The sequence below is a fragment of the Aquila chrysaetos genome, chromosome Z, assembly GCF_900496995.4.
Source record: "Aquila chrysaetos chrysaetos chromosome Z, bAquChr1.4, whole genome shotgun sequence".
NCBI lineage: Eukaryota > Metazoa > Chordata > Aves > Accipitriformes > Accipitridae > Aquila > Aquila chrysaetos.
This window is the reverse complement of record NC_044030.1, coordinates 65,616,401-65,635,315: the sequence shown is the minus strand read 5'-3', so window position 1 is coordinate 65,635,315 and position 18,915 is coordinate 65,616,401. Positions and strand designations below refer to the sequence as shown.

Here is an 18,915-nt window from a genome sequence, read left to right as displayed (position 1 = left end):
AGCTCCTAAGCCAGCTCCCTCCAGTTGCTTGTTCAGGTAGTTTCTTGCCTACTCACCCAGTCCCATGTCTTCAGAAGGAAAGTGACAGTGTAGAAATCCCATCTGTTGGCCAGGAGTGATCTGTGTTTGAGTGGGAGAGGAAACAGGCTAGACTAATCAGTGTTCACCTTACTGTAAGTGAACGTAGTGATCTTGAAAAGTGCGTGGTTGAGAGACATGGAGATGGTTGTGTCTCGACCCTGAAACAAGAGTGACATGGGCAGTGGAAGCTGAGGTTTCCCCAGTGCCATCACTAGGATGCCTGGCTGCCGCTGTGGTGGGAAGGTGGTTTGGACTCATGCCTGATTGCGCGTGCCGTCTCCATGCCTTGTTAGTCCGTGGCTATTGCTGGAGACTGCCAACGGTGTTGAAAGATCAGTGAATTACAGCTGTAGCTGGTGCCAGTTACATGTATACTGAAATTTCTTTATACATGCCAATTAAAAACTTCGATCATACTGAGTGTAGCCTGTGTAAGATCTTGTAAGGAAAAATTGCTCTGAGTTAGATGTATCTGTAGTACTGTGCTGAACAGCATCATAGAGTTCAGACCCTCAGCTTGGTGTCTTCAGCTTTTACAGTCTTCTAGCCTACTGTCATGAAAATAGCGCTGGTGTAAGTATAGCGATGCTGTGCCCCTTGGGAAGGTATATTTGGGATCGTGCTGGGAGGAGAGGCCTTGGTGGGGTCAGTGCTGCTGTCCTGGGGCAGTGGGTGCCCTTGTTCTTGTAAGGGAACCCTTTTGTTCAAGAATTTGCAGGAGCTGTGTTGAAATTTAACCTTCTAGCACAAACTGACCGATGAGCTTTTGATAAAATGTAAACAGTTACGGAAGGAATTTTGGGGTTTTTTTTCCCCTAAATAGGGTAGCTTAGCTGAGGAATCTTGGGCTATTTTTAATTCAATTTAAAAGTAGCCATACCAAGATTATTTAAAGATAAATTTCCATTGAAGCGAGGGATAAATATAAGTGTGTTTTGTATACTGGTGCTCTTATATAGTTGCTTTTCACAGGTCTTTTCTTTGTGTTTTAGAGCAATGAAATATTTAACCTATTTGCAAGGTGATACTGCAAACCTGTGTCTGTGCAACAGCTGCACGGCTTGTTCTCAAGTGGCTTGATTTCCGTTTTTATCTTGTTCTTTGCAACTGAAGACTTACCAATATGTGTTTCACGTAGAAGACTGAATTGAAAGCCCCTTAAAACTAACATACTAAAGATGGAAGCACAGAAGAGGAAGTTTTTCATTCCTTGGTTTCTGTACTGTCTTGAGCTTGATTCCTGTCTTCTGATACACTTATGGTTCCTGTGGAAGGCAGGAGAGTTCATTCACATCGTCAAAGACACAATTTCTTATTAATCTAAATATATATGCGTGTGTGTCTATGTATATGTGTGTGTATGTATGTATATATATAGATATACACACACACACACTGCAGTGCGGTGTTCCCAGCTGTAGGCTCTGAAGTTGAAGGCAGTTGAAGAAGTTGCTGAGCTGAAGACTTTTTTTTTGTTTTTAAACTCTCTCAGCAACTAGTAGACAAGACATCTCTCTGACCTTTTACATCTTCTGGTTGTATTTTCATTGAATAAAGATTCCAGCATTCTCTGTGACCACTTAAAAGCTTCACCTACACGGCAGAGCTGCAATTGTGAAATGAAGGCTTGAATCAATAGAATCGATGTTTAATTCCTATACATCTGAAGAGTTGTAGCTATCTTTGCTTTTCAAGTTCTCAGGCCTTCTTTGAAAAAGCAAGTTTTTACAAATCTGACTATGTAATTTTCCTTCCCTGCCAGTATCCTTTTTTTTGGCTGCAGAGGTGACATGGACTCGGATTTAAATGATAGATTGTGTAACGCAATTCAGTTTCTGACATCTTTTCAAAACCTAGCGGATATAGAGATTACGCAGCTGTGACAAGCCCAAAATCAAAACGTCAAGTTAACTTGAGTCTTGGGCATGCTTAAAATACCTTACATCTGGTATGGTGATGCACTACTTTGTGTTGTTTCCCTGACAGTTTAGATAAGTGTTTTTCATCCTTTTCAGTTTGAGTAACTTTTTAAAAGTATCCAGTGGAGGTGCAGGCTTATTCAGAAAAATATGGATTGCTAGATAGTGCAAGAACTTACTTTTGTTAATTTTGTCAGCCTTTAGAAGAGGCCACTGGTGGAAAATCACTGATCTCAACTGCAAAATTTGAGTTAGGGCAGCCTGTGGCCAAAGCACTGCCTGATGTAAATCTAGTCACTTCAGTTCACTCTAGGCTAATTCAGGTAGAGTTGCTCTGAACTGAAGCTGTGCTGATGACATTGCCTATGTAAAAATGCTCCTTTGGAAGCACCGGTCATACACAGCTGTAACTCTTACTTATAGTGGAAATGCCCTTAGTGCTTTAAGACTTCGGATTTGTTTGGGGATTTTTTTTACTCTTTGTTTAGCTCTGCAGAGCCATCACAGCTCAAAGGCACCAAGATGATGATTTTCCTCATGTTCATCTATAGCAGCACTCACTAGCAGTCACTTAAACCTCAGCAAGATAGCTGAAAGTACAGGAATTACACAGGTGTTTTGGGGAGAGTGGTTTTAACATCACAGTTGTAGAAATACTACGCAAAGTCTAATTTTCCTTGTAAAAGCATTCTAGTATAGCTGCTGAGATGGGAGGAAGAAACCTCACCTTAATTTCAATGTTTTGTTATAAAATATTATTTATTTAAATACCTTTTCATAGGCTGTAATTTTTAAGTGTTTAAGACTACTGAGGAGCGATCTATTTTTAAAGAATGTTTAGATAAAAGCCAAGACATCCAAACCAGAACAAAACACAAATCCAAAAACCTCTGCAGCAGTCCTCTCCATTGGACCCATGAACCTCTCTGCTTTATATAGAACATAATGATTTCTTTTCTTGCTGTTTGCAGGTGCTCCTGACCCAACAGCGGGTGCTAGCATAGATGATGAGAACTGCTGGCATTTGGATGAGGAACAGGTCCAAGAACAGGTTAAACTCTTCCTCTCCCAGGGCGGATACCATGGATCAGGGAAGCAGCTCAATTTGCTTTTTGCAAAGGTGTGTCGAGTACTCTAAACCTTCCCTCTTTTCTCTCCCCCATTCCCCAGGCCAGTCTGTACTTGTCCGCATCTTACTCAAAGTCCTGTTGTTCTAAAGCAAGACAAAGCCTTGGGAGCATTCTGGCAGCTTAATAATGAGTTGTACAGCAATGGACTGCAATCTGATGTGTCTCGAGATCAGTGTAAGGATATGAAGTAACATTTCAACCATCTGCAGCTTTGCTGTTCTCTTCCTTCCCACCCCCAAAATGTTGGAGAAACCTGTAGAAATTAATCTTGCAGCAGTTGGCGTAATACATCTGTGGATTACTTGTGGAAGAAGTGTCTTTGAAGAATTGCAATGGGATACTGAAACCAAAAATAGTTAAAATTGGGAAGGCAAACTTTTTTCTACTTAAAAATTTCACATCACATATATAAATTGCATTTCTTATTTAACAGCGGTGGAATATTTAACACTGCAGCATATTGTCTGTACTGCGATATCTTTGTATTTTCAAGTTTGTATTAAAAGACTCGTTTCCTAGGTGCGAGAGATGCTAAAGATGAGAGATTCAAATGGAGCTCGCATGTTGACGTTGATAACAGAACAGTTCATGGCTGACCCTCGTCTGTCGCTTTGGAGACAACAAGGAACTGCAATGACTGACAAGTATAGGCAGCTCTGGGATGAACTGGGTAAATGCACAGACTTCAAAATCATTTAGGTGTTCATATGTGTAATGAAGAAACAATTATATATTTGGGGTGGAGAGAAACTTTATTGTGGTACTAGGTAAAGCAGGTTAGAGTTTTCTGCAGTTTTACTTGTTCAGTTAAGGTTGGGTGAAATTGCATTTCTGATCTACAGTATGAGACAATTGCAGTTAGAAGAGAGGAAGCATGATGTGAAACAAGTACAATTGCAACAGGTTGTAAGTACCTGAGGATCTGAAAAGAATAAAACAAAAAGTGGAAACATAGCTGCAGCACTGAGAATAAGTATATAAGCCACTAGTGCTGAACTGGAAAGGTTAAGGAAGAAATTGATTCACCACTAGAGAGAAATAGGAGGCAAAATAGAAGATTCATTAGCAGTATGAGAAGATAGCAACAAAGGCAAGTAGAAGTGCATTACTGAGCAGGAAAGGAGATCAAATAACAGAGGGCTAAAACAATTAACACTGCTTTAAGGGAAAGGTCAGCTGCGACCAGATACATGACTTAGTTGTACAATGGAGAGAGGAACACAGGCTGAAATGGGAAAGGTATATGTAAACTGGTAGGGTCTGAGGGCACTTGCTCTGAAGTGCTCCAGAAATTTGCTAATCTAGTTTTGAACTACTGCTTCAGAAGTTCTCAAAATCTATAGGGAACTGTGGTAAGGAGGGGTAATTCAAAACAACTTGAATGTAAATGTCACCAATATTTTAAAGGTGGCTAGGTGAGTGCAAAGAACATTAAGTAACCACAAGCGTTCCTTTGCTAGGTATAAGGTACTGGAACAAACTTGTAGCCAGTTGATGTGTAAGTGTGTAGAAGATAGAAGTGATAAAAGACAACCTGAATTATTTAAAATAGTGGTAAATCTAATTTGTTTTTCTAAAAGATAATTCACAGAGTGTGTAAGTGGAGGGATTAATATGTATAACTTAGCCTCCAAGACAGCATCCAAAACCCTACTACAGCTTTCTCAAAGCAAGCTGAAGATACACAGCCTAAACGGAATCAACTTGTGGTTCACGGAACTTGGAGTAGTTACCTGTGCTCTCACTCAATCTGGAATGACACTTCAGTTCTAGACTTAAAGGAGTCTGTCTTGAGATGAGTTCTGGTCAATATTGCTATGCCTGACTTATGTGGCATGGAACACAGAAATAAATAAATATTAAATAACAAACAAACAAAAAACTTTACAGATGATGCCCTATGGGACTTTATATAAACGCTGCAGAGAAGAGAACCAAAGACCATAATGCTCTTGATATATTTTAACAGTCCAAAACCAAGCTAAATGAAATTAAATCCAAGCAAGAATAACATGCTTCATTTAGAAAGGAAGCATCAAAACCAAAACTTAAGTTTTCTACTGTTAAAGATGACCATGATTGATTGCATGTTGACTGGTGGGGCTAAGACTGGATATAACCTGTTTAGCGTAAATTATGTTCACTCTAAATGAAGCATTAGGCTAATAAAGCACTAGCTACCTAGTTGAGATTATAGACCTCTGTGGTGGAAAGACTTAATATCAGAGCAGGTAAAGCTGTGTCAGAGAGAGTGTAGATACAACTACTTGTCTTCAAGTGTAACAACCCTTTTAGTGTGTCATTTTTATGATGCCTTAGCTTGTTGGGGAATAACAGTTTTTGCCAAGCAGGGCTTGCCTGGACATGTATGCAGCAAAATTGTATCCCACCATACTGAAAACTGGAGGGTCTCATGCTTCATTGCTTATGTGGGTTGAGCTGGTAGGTGGTGGGAGAGGCAGAAATGTGTTCTCCATCTGTTACCTGTAGCAGTCTTACCACATGCTGCCAATAAACATAAAAGGTTTTGTTAAATTTTCTTAGTGGCTCCTCTTCTTGTTTCATCAGTTTCATGTTAACATCATTTTCTTGACAGCACCTGTCTGAAGGTAGAGGAGGTGGAAACTTCTCTGCCTGCAGCATTGAATAAGCAATATTTTAGATTAATTTAATTGATTAGTTTACCTCTGTTTAATCAGAATTGTACATGCCACTCCCAAAAAGCTGCAGAGCGACCTCCAGCCTCGCCACTACCTCAGCTGCTGTATTTGCAATCTGAGGCAGACCCCGTTGTTTCAGTCCAGAACTGCTCTGCTACCTCTAACATTATCAAAATATGTTGATTCTGTACTATGGTTTCAATTGCAAATACATTTCAATCACTTCAGGTATGCAGTAGGCTAAGGGTAGAACTTAACTTGGTTCTTCCACCTCCAGCTTATGTTTATGTTGCTAAACTGTCCCATTTCTTCCCCACACCAGTAGAATTCCTTCCACTGGTGCTTAGCAAGTTCCCTCAAAATGGCTGTTAATTGGATGAATCTCTCCAGCCTGACTCCTACCTTGTGTGAAAGTTACAAATTGCTACCATGTTTCTGCTAGGATTTCACCTTGAGTTTCATTCAAATTAAACACATACCTTTTTCCAGGTGAAATGTACCTCTCAAAAAAAAAAAAAGTGAATGTGCAAAAGTTGAAGGAGATTTTAAGGGAGACCAGAATTACAAGAGCAAGCTGCAGAAGGAAGAGCAGGATGGCCCTGGCCGGATGGCCCTCTGCCAGTAGTGGCAGAGATAACTCAGACATTGGGTTTAAGGGGGTGATGTTATCACTGTGTTCTAAAATAATGTTGGCTTCCTGTCTTGTCATCTTCTAGGATGTCAGAGAACTAAAATATCGATGAAGAGAGTGAGACAGGCCTTTATATACTTAACTTTTTGTATTTGTTCAGAGTAATTTGGTAGTGGCATATATGTATGTCTTCCAAAAAACCAAAGTTTTATCTATTATCTCATTTACTTCACAGGGAGGTGGCAATTTAACATGGTAGTTATGGCAAATTTTAGGACATAAAAAGTATGTAAATACAGACTCTGCTTAATAAAGGCTTGCTTACTTGCCCTGGTATGCTGTCTGCCAACTGCTAGGCATATGGCCACTTTGTCAGTTCAATCTTGGCATAGGTTTTTAAGCATACTTAAATAACTTCAGTTTTGCTCCTTGACTGGGTCACTTGACCCTTTCACTAGAACTTAACTGATGCTTCCTGCCCAGCATTGGCAAGGGTACTGGAAGGACACAGTGGGCTCTGATCAGAGTTCCTGCTGAAGTTTATGGTAAATTGTTGACTTCAGTAGAAGTCAGATTGGATTTGAATGTTTGAAGGTGCTGATTTAAAAAAAAAAAAAAAAAAAAAAAAAAGACACCCCCCACCTCACAAATACTGCACATCTAAATATGGACCTGACTATTTTCTAATACAAAGTCCTAATTCCGCAAGCAATTTATGATTCAAAAGCCTCAAGTTAACAAGACGCCTTACACATAACTAGCTAGTTGTCCTTCTCAGGAGGAAGAATATAATAATTAGGCTCAGCAGATTCCCCTGTTGTACATCAAAGAATGGGTTGAGCTAAATGCTGCTTATGGAACTCTAAAAGTGTAGTATTGGAAAGATCAAGATTACAGGTCAAAGCTGTAAAGCTTGTTGATATACTTCTCATGCTAGGAGAATTTAGATGCAACTTCAGTGATGCACTGGTGAATACTTCCAACTTGCCACAGTAATATATGAATGCACTTCCCAGAGTTTAGAGTGGAGTTGGAATTCTTCACATTGATGCTGTTTAAATGGTGTCTCAGTAGATAAATTTCACATGCTGATCTTTAGGTGTTTAACTCTTGATGACCATGGCTGAAGACTTCAGTATATCAGAATGATTAATTATCTGAAGCACCTTGGTTTGCCTTTTAAATTAAATTGCATTGGTAAAATGGGAGGATATGGAAATGCACAGTAAGTATCTGCTGATGCCTGTTGAGCTGAGATCTCTGTTTTGAAGAAAAGGTCAGTTAACCTTCTTTGTAGTCTAGAGGGAAGAAATGGACCATGCAATCTTACTACAGCAGTATTCATTAATATTCATCTATGAAAAAATTAAGTAAAAGTTGCTTCAAAAGTAAAAAGATTTCCTTAAAAAAGGGGGAAAATTTGACTTTGTGCCCCAGCCCAGGGATCATGATGGCTGCGAGGCTCTGCTTTGGAATTAAATGTTGAGCACTGCCAGATGCCAGACATCGGGAAGAGGCTGAGTTTTGTCGGCAAATGGGATCTGCAAGTTAATTGGTGTTTTCTGCAGGCTTCTGGCTGTGAAATGAAATTGGAAGCCCTTTAGCCACATGGATAATACAGGACCTGAATACAAATGTCACATGTCACCATCAGGGCCCACTGTGAAACAATAGTGTTCCCACTCGAACACTGCGCCATTACAGATCATTTAAATATGGGGATTACATTTAAACTAAAAGCCCCATTTGCCTTTTACTGCAATTTAAATGTCCTCTTAGCAAAAGCTAAGTGACAAATTAAATGAAAAAAGTGCCCACATTTTTAAAGCTGTAATGCAAAACAACCTTTTATTGCTTCTCATGTGCCACGAATGAATCATTATACTTGTCAACCCTAAACCAAGCCATAATTGGAGCAGCTACTGTTATCAAAGCGGGGCTGCTCTTGTGACAGCTTAATAAAGCTGAAACTGTTAAATTAAATCCCAGATGCTTAATCTGATGAAAGCAGTCAAGTAGAAGGATCTAAGACAAGTATCTACTGCTTGGTGGAGTGATGGAGCCCAACAGCTTGTCAACACGTAGATTACAGGATCAGATTTTTTTTTTTTGTGAACTACCATTTTCAGTATCTTTATATGCTTTTGCTTGTCTTCGTGGTGAAGAAACTTCACATAATTTGCATGTTTCAAAACAAACATTTCTAGTGGATTTCCTCCATTTTTATATTTAAGAACTGTTCAAGGGGGAGGGGAGCTGATTTTTTTCAAGTTGAGGATTAGTTTCTTGTGGAACAAAAGTATGATGGCTGTGTCATGGGGAAGAGGGTGTGTCCAAAGAGCTCTTGCAAGACAGGGCAGTGCATAAAATTGGCAAATGTGTTCTGGGTTTGCATCATGCTGATCCTGGTCTTTTGTTGGTTATCTTATTTTATGATGTTAAGGAGAACTTAAAAGGTATTCTGTACTTCCCAGCTGGGTGGTCACCACATTTTAATGCATCAGCTTCACCTGTTTACCTCAACCACTTGTTATTATCTAAAGGTTTTTAAGCATAGGAACCTCTCAATGATATTGCCGTGAGCCTTGTTCATGGAATAAAGCTTTCCTGGGTGACATCCTTAGAATCCTTTCTGTTACGCATACTGAATGGGTTGTTGTCATAAAGGTGTTTCCTGAGTAGAGTAACATGTCTTTGCCTTAGCAGTTCTAGTAGTCTTAGTAGTTTTTCACTAGCTCTTTGCCCTGTTGTGGGCTTCCTTTTACATATTGGAAAGGCCTGATGGTCTACTTCGAGTTCACATTTGCTGATATTTTGGCCACTTTCTGGATTAGAGTGTTAACATTTTTGTGTTAAAATTTAAAACTAAAACACCATTTTACAAGGTCATGTCATGTAGAGAAATAGCGCAATACATTTCCTAAAGGATCATGCCTAAATTTTTATTAGTAACACTTTGCTCATCATCTAAAACTTAATTCTAAATGTTGAGTTTAGGCAAGGAATCATTGTAGATTAATTAAGAGAGATTTAATTACCATTTTGCCATGAGCAAACTAATGATTGAGTGTTAAATAATGCTTTTTTTTTTTTTTTTGAAACCACTCTGAATTTTTCTGATAAAAGTTTTATATTCCTCTCTAGAAAACACCAAGTTAGATTCTTTTAACCTTAACTAAATGAAGCTGTTCTCCATCTATATTTCTATCTCAGGCATTCCTTCCCTTTGTAATTGGAGAGACAAATTTGTGTGAATGGGACATGCCAGCTGTTCTAAACAGATTATCTCTGCTTAGTACTTAAGTGGAGGGGGAAAAAAGGACAAAAGCAGCTAGGGTTGTTGCCAATATGCCCCTAGAGAAATTCCTTCCTGATGCCAGATTTGATGACTACTTCAGGGCTGCCACGAAAAAGAATCACTGAAGTTAAGCATTCATTACAGTTTTTGTGCTCTAATACTATTTTTCTGGAGCTGCGTACTTCATGCAGTCCCTTTTTAGGATCATGCAGTAGAAACATTCACTTTTTCCTGTATTTTATTGTATTTAAAAAATGGTACAGCAAGGCTCTCAAGTTTCAAATTTGAGTGCAAAGTTTATATCCATACTTCTATGATTTCTTTGACTATCCCAAGTTGTAATTGCATCATGTTCTGCCTTAAAGCTAAGGAGAGTACCAATGCCCTGCACATGTAGAAAATAAAGTTAACTTCAAATTTCTAAGTTTAGATTAATCAGTTGCACATAGTACATTTCTGGCCTTGAAGTGAAAGCTGTAGGAAGACCTATGTTTCAAAGGAGGTGGGATGCACCATGCTTTGCACCATTTCCCTTGGTCTTTCCTTGTGGGACGTTGTGTCTTCAACTGTATCACATCCAGTAGGCTGTCTCTGCTTAACTGATAATCCTTCTCTTTCTTTCATTTTGTTTAGTCTTAGCTGCCATGGTGTAGTTGCCATACAGTTATAAAACACGTGTGCCTTCAGTTTGTGCACTTAAGGTTACACCTGCTTTTCACAGAATAAGATGTTAATATATGTCAGTGTATTTGAATGATTTGTGCTATTGGAGGCACTAAATTAACAGTACTTCTGAGTTAGCATCACAAGACAGTTTTGCTGCTCTAAGGCCTGAGTTATGGATGACAACTTAAAGAAATTGCTGTCATGGCCCTGGAGTGTCTTGGTTGTTGCTGTCACCTTCATTTCCCTGGTGAATGAAGCCAGGCTGCGGTTGTGCAAAGACAGGTTCTGTCCATCTTCCCTGAGGATTATTTCCTTCCTCCTTCATTATTGCCATGTGCCGTAATGGTGTATGAAATGAGGGTATATGAGGCCAGAGTGTGACAGTAAGTGGGAGCTATTTTCAAAGAGGGTATTCTTTCCTGTGGCATTTATCAGATTTGAGGAATAATGGTGAAAGTAATTAACTTTAGTCGATAAGCATAGCTTGAGAGGCTTATTTTTAATATCATACAGAAAGTTTGGGTTTCCATTTAGTTCAGTTGGATGGAAAGTACTTTTACTGCAGGAGCCAAATTTCTTGAAATACCCACATTAAAACAGTTTTTGAAGTTTTTATTCCTAAGCTTTTGAACTGATTTACTTATAAGTGTCCTAAAAAATTGTTCTGTATTGGAGCTGGTACAAAACTTACTGTGGCTCTAACTGGAATCGTGACTGCGGGGATTAAGGGCAGTTTTACTATGAGCTCAAGCTGGTACTTAGCATTATTTTTTTCCCTTTCTCTCGCTCTTTACTTTAATACTTCAGTAACATAAAGCTGCCACTTAATTTCCAATACCACTTTTAGTAAATACTGGAGCTAGAGAGAAGTAATAGATTTATGGAGAGGAGTTACTGAATCTTCAGTGATTTCTCTGAGCTTTACTATGGTCCAGCAATGTAGCCTTGTGATATTTTCCAGTTTTCTGTCTTGAATGCATACTGGAAAAATAACTGAAAAATTGGAAAAGTAATTTAAAGTGAGAGGTGCAAGAATCTCAGCCTGCTTGGGTCCGCCAAAGCAAAACAAAGGAAATCCTTTTATAATTGAAGATATCTACATAGACTAAAAAATGGGTAGGGAAGACACTTCTGCCAAGCAAACAAAAGGTGGCTGAAAATTGTAATTGGAGCTGGACAAATTTAACTAGAAAACTAGAAATAAGGTTAGAATTTTGAGTTGTCGTAGCCAGGCAGTAGATAGTAGATCAACTAACCAGGAGCTGTGCTAGATTCTTGTATTATAAATCTTAATTGAAGTATGCTGTTTTTGTAAAAACTCAACAATCTCTTTTGGACTGGAAGATGAAAGTAACTCAGGATATTTTAGAGTAGGAAAGAATTCAGACTAGGCAGTCAGAATGTGTTCTTCTGGCCAGTTACAGTGGGTTATTTACATTCTGTGAGCATAGTTGTGGCAATCATACCTTTTTCTGAACTTCCCAGTATGTAAGGGAGTGTTTGTACTTGCTCTGCTTTTTAAAAAAAATGAGAGGTATTTTTCATCCCTTTATTTTATGAATATCTTGTTTTGTTTGTTGAATATATCAAACTTCCCAGTTTTGCATCTTCCTAAAAAATTAACTGAGAGGAATTGTCTTGACAATGAATTTAAATAGAGGTAGATTAGTGTATTTATAGTTAGTAGTCACATTAACTGTTCTTCTGAAAATTGTCAGCATTTCTGAAAATAGGCTGTGAATGCTGAGAGTGTATTACCAGCTAAAATATTTGATAAAATCCCTGATTTCTGTTTTGGGCAGGAGCATACTTTGTGTTCATCACCTAGCTGTAAATATTGGCAACTACTTAAAATCATGAAGAATTATATTAAGGTACTCATAAAGGAGTATTTTTGTACCATTTGTGCTAGTATTATTAATGCTTTTACCTTCAATTGATTGTTTGTGAACAAATGAATGAATAGTTCTGTGAATATTAGGGAAGTTCATCAGTGAGACTTATTTGCAGGTGCTTTATAGTTTCTTCTAGCTTTGTAGACTAATAGCCTGTGTCTTGCTACAGTGGTTAGGTTATAGGGTAATATAGCTGCATAGAGGGGCATCTAACATATGTGTGACAGATCCTAAGTGCTCTCTTAGGGAGAGTGTAGTCTTAGGCTATGATACTGTAAATTGCACCTTTCAAGCAAATTTCTGTTCTTATACGAAACTCTTTGGTCAAATGGCAGAGTATCTGCAAAGATGCAGCAGTTTTTAAAGCAAACTCAGAAAGGCGTAACCCAGAACAATGGGCGCATGCAAAATGACAGAAGTGCTTGGTTAGTTCCTTTTTCCATTGTGCTAAAAGTTGAAAACATAGGAAGACAAGAGCAGTTTTTCTTTGCTTGACTCACAGAGATCAGAGCATGTAGTTCATGATAGCTTAGAATAGAATCTCAATATGTAAATATCCGTTTCCTTTCAGCCAAATACATGTGTGCCTTTAACCCTTGGAGCAGCAGTATGCAGCCAGAGAGAAAGGGGAAACTTAAGGAATTAGTAATTTTTTTGTCCCTGGGTTACACCTCCACTCCCTCTAATGCACATTCAGAGTTTAGTGTGCAGAAGGGCAATGATTCCCTCTTGCCATCAGTGCTGCAGGTAATCTATTGCATTAATCAGCCAGAGAGTGTGAAATGCATAGGGAGTGATTATACTATCATACACAATGCAATCAGCATGAAGCACTTGTCAAGACCAATACATCAAAGTTTAATTCAGTAATAGAGCAAATTAGAGCAAAATGAAACATTCTGTTCTCCAAGAAACACAGTACCCATAGAAAGCCTTTTTTTTCTGAAGGCTGCACAAAGAAACCAGGATGCATTAAGGAATTTTTGTAATGAATAAAATTGCAACTTGGATCCAGCTGAATGCTGAAGGTACTTTTCCTTGGGGTTGTTATCGAGGAGAGAACAACACTGAAGTGCTTTGCCTATCTTCACTATTCCATAAAAGCAACTGTTTAATTGGAGCATTCTCCAGTGGGACTTCTGATTATGCTTTGTTCTAATGGAGATCTCTCCGTGCCTGGAGGAGGGAGGTGGCTTTGCCAGTCCTTCTGAAGGCACTTTTCCTTCTCGTTGAGAAGCAATAAATATCATGCACTACCTCCTTTGAGGTTTCCAAGTGGCTGTCCCAGTGAAAGTCCAGGTGTAAACCACTTTAAAATTCTTCACTGACACTTCTACTTTAAAGGGGTCATAGGTTCTGTCTCCTAGTATTGTTTTTATTCTGGCACTTCCAATGCTGGAAAATGATGCTTTTGTAATAGAATTGGTTAGGCTCAAATGGGGCACCATGGCAAGTATACAGCAATTACTGAATCTGATATGTCTGTTGCACAAAGGGAATGATCTTGACTACCTGGCTCCATTTTCTTTGAAATGATCAAATGCTGCTAACCTGGTAGCTTATGTGGTTTTAGTTTTTGAGAGAGATGTGCGTTAATGGGAAGGGCAAAGAAATGTCACAGTAGATGTGCATCTGTTACTTCCATATTTTTATTTTGCAAATGAATGGATTGATCTTAAGTATATTAAATGTAAAATTCCAAAGCAAAGGCCAAGTCTCAGCCATTGATACACAGGTATTGTAAATGAGGAAATACTGAACCAAGCTTACCTACCTAGCAACCCTGACAACGTAGCATAATATTTCTAGGAAAAGCAGATTTCTTGGGAAGACTGTAACCACAGTCGGAAGAACTGTAAGCTGGATCTTCAATCATGGTCAGTGTCCTAGCCCCCCACTAAAATTGTTGCCATCACCACCTTCCTGTTTACTGGGGCAAGAGTAAAATATAATGGGATTTGTGAAAACTGAGCAATGCTTCATCTCTCAGGAGAGTCTGTGTACATTCCTTGCACTTCCTTTGGCTTCGTGAATGCATGCATACACAGGATGTGTAATTATTACAATATCTACTTTTACAGGGAACTGAATACTTAATGTTTTTCAGTTTGTGTATTTAAATCCTAATCAGTGTAAAGGCGTGCTGACCCTTTCTCCCCCATGAATTCGAAGGTATGCATGTCTGCTGAGAAACACACAAGTATTGATGTTCCCTTGTATGTACGAGGAAGGTGTGCGTTGTGTAAAGCAGTAATGTAACCTATGGTTTTTTTGTAGTGTGAAGCACACTAGAGATGTATGACAACCGTGTATTTTCAAAAGGACTGTGTGAACCAAAGGTGTGTTGTAGCAAAGCTGGCTTTTTCCAGGTCAAGAGGATTAGTATTGAACCAAAATAGGCAATTCCTCACTGCAATATGATAGTTGTAATATTCATTCCCTTGTGAAATTAATACCAAATTACAGTTGCAGTAGGTCTTCTTTTCCAGTTATCTTCTGTGGGAAAAATTTCTGTGTATTGGGTTGTGATAATGTTGCCACTCTGCTGTGAGGAGTTTTGTATTGGAAAGACGTAGGTCACAGTCAAGGGACCCAAATCAGAACTTTACTTTTGGGTTAGCAGCATGTAGTTTGCGGAGGGGGAAGATGTGTCAGCCTGCTGAGAACCAGTATGAAAAGATACCTGGTGCCTGAGGAAAGAGAGTCGGGAAGAAGAGAGCAAGCTGTGTTAGAAAGAAAAACAGAGTATGTAAACACAAACACATTCTCTGTGGGTTTTTATTTGTTTGGGTTGGGTTGGGTTTTTTTTTTTCCTTTAATAAGACATTTGTTCATATTGAAGGTGGCATTGGTGACATCATTAAATCTAGTCAAACAGGTAAACTTGAGAATGCCAGGAATTAATTTTGGGAACTTCTTTTGAGTATAGACCAACAGCAGTTTCCAGGCTGAAGTCACTGGAAATGGATTTAGATATGTTCCTTACAAATTACAAGTAGCTGCACTTCATTTTTTCCAGAAGCTTTGTCTGTAGTAAGAGGTAAGCATGATCAGCAGTTTCCCTGTATGGGAGCCATTAGGCAGAAAATAGACAATTTCTTGTTTGAGGCCAGTGTAAGCCTTCAGGTTGGTGGTGACATTTAAGGATGAGCTCAGGGGGGGCTTCCACTGAGAGTATCGGAGAAATAGGAAGAATATCCTCCAGGCACCTTCCAGTTGGCATGTGGTAAAAATCTGGGCACAAGTGAACATTTTCTTCAGACTTTTCAGCGCTAGGAGCAGGACAGGAACCAGTGAATTGAAAAAGCCAGAATGGAGCAGATGTCAGGGGAGGGGAAAGGCACTTAGGAAGCACGAGGAGCAAGAAATATGAATACAGGCAAAGGTACACACTCTGGGGAGTGGGGGGGGGGGGGGAATCACACACAACCCCCCCCAACCAAAAAACCTAGAAACCCAAATAGGCTGAAGAGTGTGGGGTCATTGGCATTATGCATCCTTCTCCCAGATGGTAGCCTTTGTAGGACTACAGGAGCGGAGCCTGAGGCTCTTTCTGTTCCCTTCTCTTCTCTTGGGGTAGTTTTGTCTCACACTCCTCTTCCTGCAGGGAATGGGGCAGCTGTGAAAGCTGGGAGAGATGTCAGACGTGCATGCAGCTCGCCCTGAAGTCACTGGGAGCAGGGTGCAGTTGGGCTCTATTGAAATTTTAAGTGGTTTGTGTGGGGTTTATTAGAAATACACTTGTCCTTGTGCTTCATTTGCATAAAAATAGCCTGGGTTTCTGAGACAATCGCTGCTAACAATGTAGTTATGCTTGACATAGTTTCCCTCTTTAAACCAAAGAAGTTTTAAAGGATTTTGGTACTTTGGGATGTCTTTTCCCTTTCCTGCCTCTTAGATGTACCTCATGCATAGTGGAGCTTCTGAAGAAGGCAAGTGAATTCCTTTACCTCTAGTGGTGTTTCTGAGACGTGGAAAAAGAAAAGGCCACTCATTTTGTAGGGTCATGGTGTAATCACTAGTGTGTGTTCTGCCTTGATGGATGATTGAAATACTTACCAAATGCAGTGAAGGTATTCCACTTTGCTTTTGCTTTAGTCTGAGAACACTGGGAATCTGGTTACAAAATACTGGCTTTTTTTTTTTTTTTTTGTTAGATGCTGAGGTACAGTGTTGTCTTAGTGCCCTCAAGTGATATTTGATTTTGAAAATAAATAAGCAAGCCTGACCTAACTATTCTTCAAGACTTTCCGATATGCCCGTCTTCTGTTTTGTTATGCAGATTGCAAGAAATATAGTAGTTCTGTCTTGGGCAGTGCTGAATGCTTTGATGCTTAATAATAAGAACCAGTTGTAATTTAACTCTGGAGAGTGAAGTGTGTTGACAAGTGTGTCTAAAGAAAGTCATATGATTTGATTTTAAAGGAAGTTTTTAAAAATAGTATTGGCCTTATTTACTCCCGTGGCAAGTTTCAGACACTTTAAAAAAACCTCAACAAAACAAACCCCAAACACTTGCTGTACTGTATTTAACTACTTTGTAGTAATAATCTGCAGTAGTGTCGTGTCTCTGGTGTTCTGCACTGTACCATATCATGTTCTGCTGTGTTTTCGGATTTCTTTGATATTACTTCCCCATTCCATGTTGGTCTGAGTATCGGGGGACTTGCAACCTTAAGGATCAAGCTGTGTTTCCACTGGTTCCTGTGCTGTTGCATACCGACATGCCGAGTTACTTTAGTAATGAATGTAATGCGATGGCCTGTTCTCTGGGTATCCATTTTGCATTCTCAGTTAGCAAAATAATACTTGAATGTGAGAATTTTATTATCCTGGAAGAATCAGCTGCATTTTTATTCTTTTTTTTTTTTTTTCAGCCTGTTATGAAGATTGCATAGTTTTAAGTGTATTCTCTGAATCTCTTGTAGTGCATAAGGCGCGTTCTTAATGAGCAAATGAACTGTTGCTACACAGTACTTTCAGGTGTCTTCATGCTTCTGTCAAAGTTTACGCTGATGAAACAGCTGATTTAGAGAAAAATCTTTCCATTTGAAAATGGTTGGTAGAGACCCTGATGCATTTTATGCCTGCCCTGCTATATAGTCTCAGGGAGCAGGTTCCAAAGTGATGGTATGTGTGAAATGTTTGCACAAATTAGCTTTCCCTTCAAGCTCCGTAAACAGAAAATGTAAAACGAATTTTTTAGTGTAACCAAATTACTGAAGTAATTGTAGTAAAAATATCTTACTCCTATTAGACTGCACAAAAGCAGTGTTTACTGGATCTCTGAGACCCAGATATGTTTGGGTATGAGTTACACAATCAGGAGTACTTCTGCTGGCTTCTGAGTGTGGAAGTATATGTTTACAAAATACATGTCTTACTAATGCACTTCTTTGGTTCCTGTAATGTGAAGCTGGAAGACACATAGTTCTTGTTCATAGAAAACAACATTCGCTTCTGGTACAAAAATTAGAAGAAAAACTTGGGTAATTTCCTGCTGTAACTTTATGTGAATTCTTGTTTGCTTTTGACTGATATTGCTGTCTGAGCCATACATTGTGAACACTGGATTTTCTAATACAAAAGACCTCTTAATGCCTTTTAATTGAGAAGGTTGGCTTGGTACCGTCTTTCAAATGCTTCAGATGGGCCACGCCAGCTCCAAGATGCTGCGTTGGGAATTCAGTCTGCCTGGTGTTAGGCATAGTTGGGAAGCAAGCAGTGTAGCCTTTGAGGGGAGAAAAAGTGTTACAGTATAGAAGTTTGCAATTAGTCATTGGCTGCTGCATTTTTAATAGAAAACATAATTTAGCAATTTTTTTAAAATCAGGTGCTCTGTGGATGTGTATAGTCTTAAATCCCCACTGCAAGTTGGAGCAGAAGGCCAGTTGGCTAAAACAGCTGAAAAAATGGAACAGTGTGGATGTTTGTCCCTGGGAAGATGGAAACCATGGAAACGAGCTGCCCAATTTAACCAATGCTTTGCCTCAGGGTGCAAATGCTAACCAAGGTGAGCCTAAACATATGCACTGACTGCAACATATAGTATAACCTCTATCTTATATACTCTAGGCTTGCAGAATTCAGCATTCTTTCCTGGGACAAGTAACTTGTTGAGGATTGACCAGCCAAAATTTTTTTCACTAATGCTATCCTTGCAGAAAGGATAAATAGGTGGGGTTTTTTGTGCTGGGGCTGCAATGTTTTCAAAAGAAGTATTTGTGTTCAGTTAGGTCTTCTAACTTTTCACTTGGTGCTTCTAAATACGTGTTGCATGAAAATTGGATGTCCTTGAAGTATGTAATGTAAAAGCCTGTTGTTTCTTTGCTTGACTATAATCTTGTATTCCTTCTGGTGTTGGGGTTTTTATTTTGTTTGCAGTTACAAAGCCTTTGATACCTATTTAAAGAGAGATCTGTTGCAACTGCATTAAACTTGAGTGTGTGAGAAACTAAAGCGGCTATCTATGGGATGTGCTCTGTATGTACAGTCTGCATTGCCAGGTGTGTGGGGGGTGCAGAGGCAACACTGCTGTCTTGGAGGAGGGGTCTCTTCTTACTCGATATCATGTTTTCTACTCTAAAATGTGATTATCAAATGTGACAGAAGCCTTGTCCAGTCCTCTTCAAGCT

General features: G+C 39.1%; 1 protein-coding gene across 1 annotated transcript in view; it reads left to right on the top strand.

The window, feature by feature from the left end:
* The window catches only part of ZSWIM6 (zinc finger SWIM-type containing 6), a 111,384-nt gene that overhangs the window by 69,998 nt on the left and 22,471 nt on the right, over nucleotides 1–18,915 (top strand). The window contains 3 exon segments of the mRNA XM_030003334.2: nucleotides 2,972–3,120; nucleotides 3,650–3,800; nucleotides 18,114–18,293. Of these exon segments, the coding sequence (XP_029859194.2) occupies nucleotides 2,972–3,120; nucleotides 3,650–3,800; nucleotides 18,114–18,293 (480 nt within the window).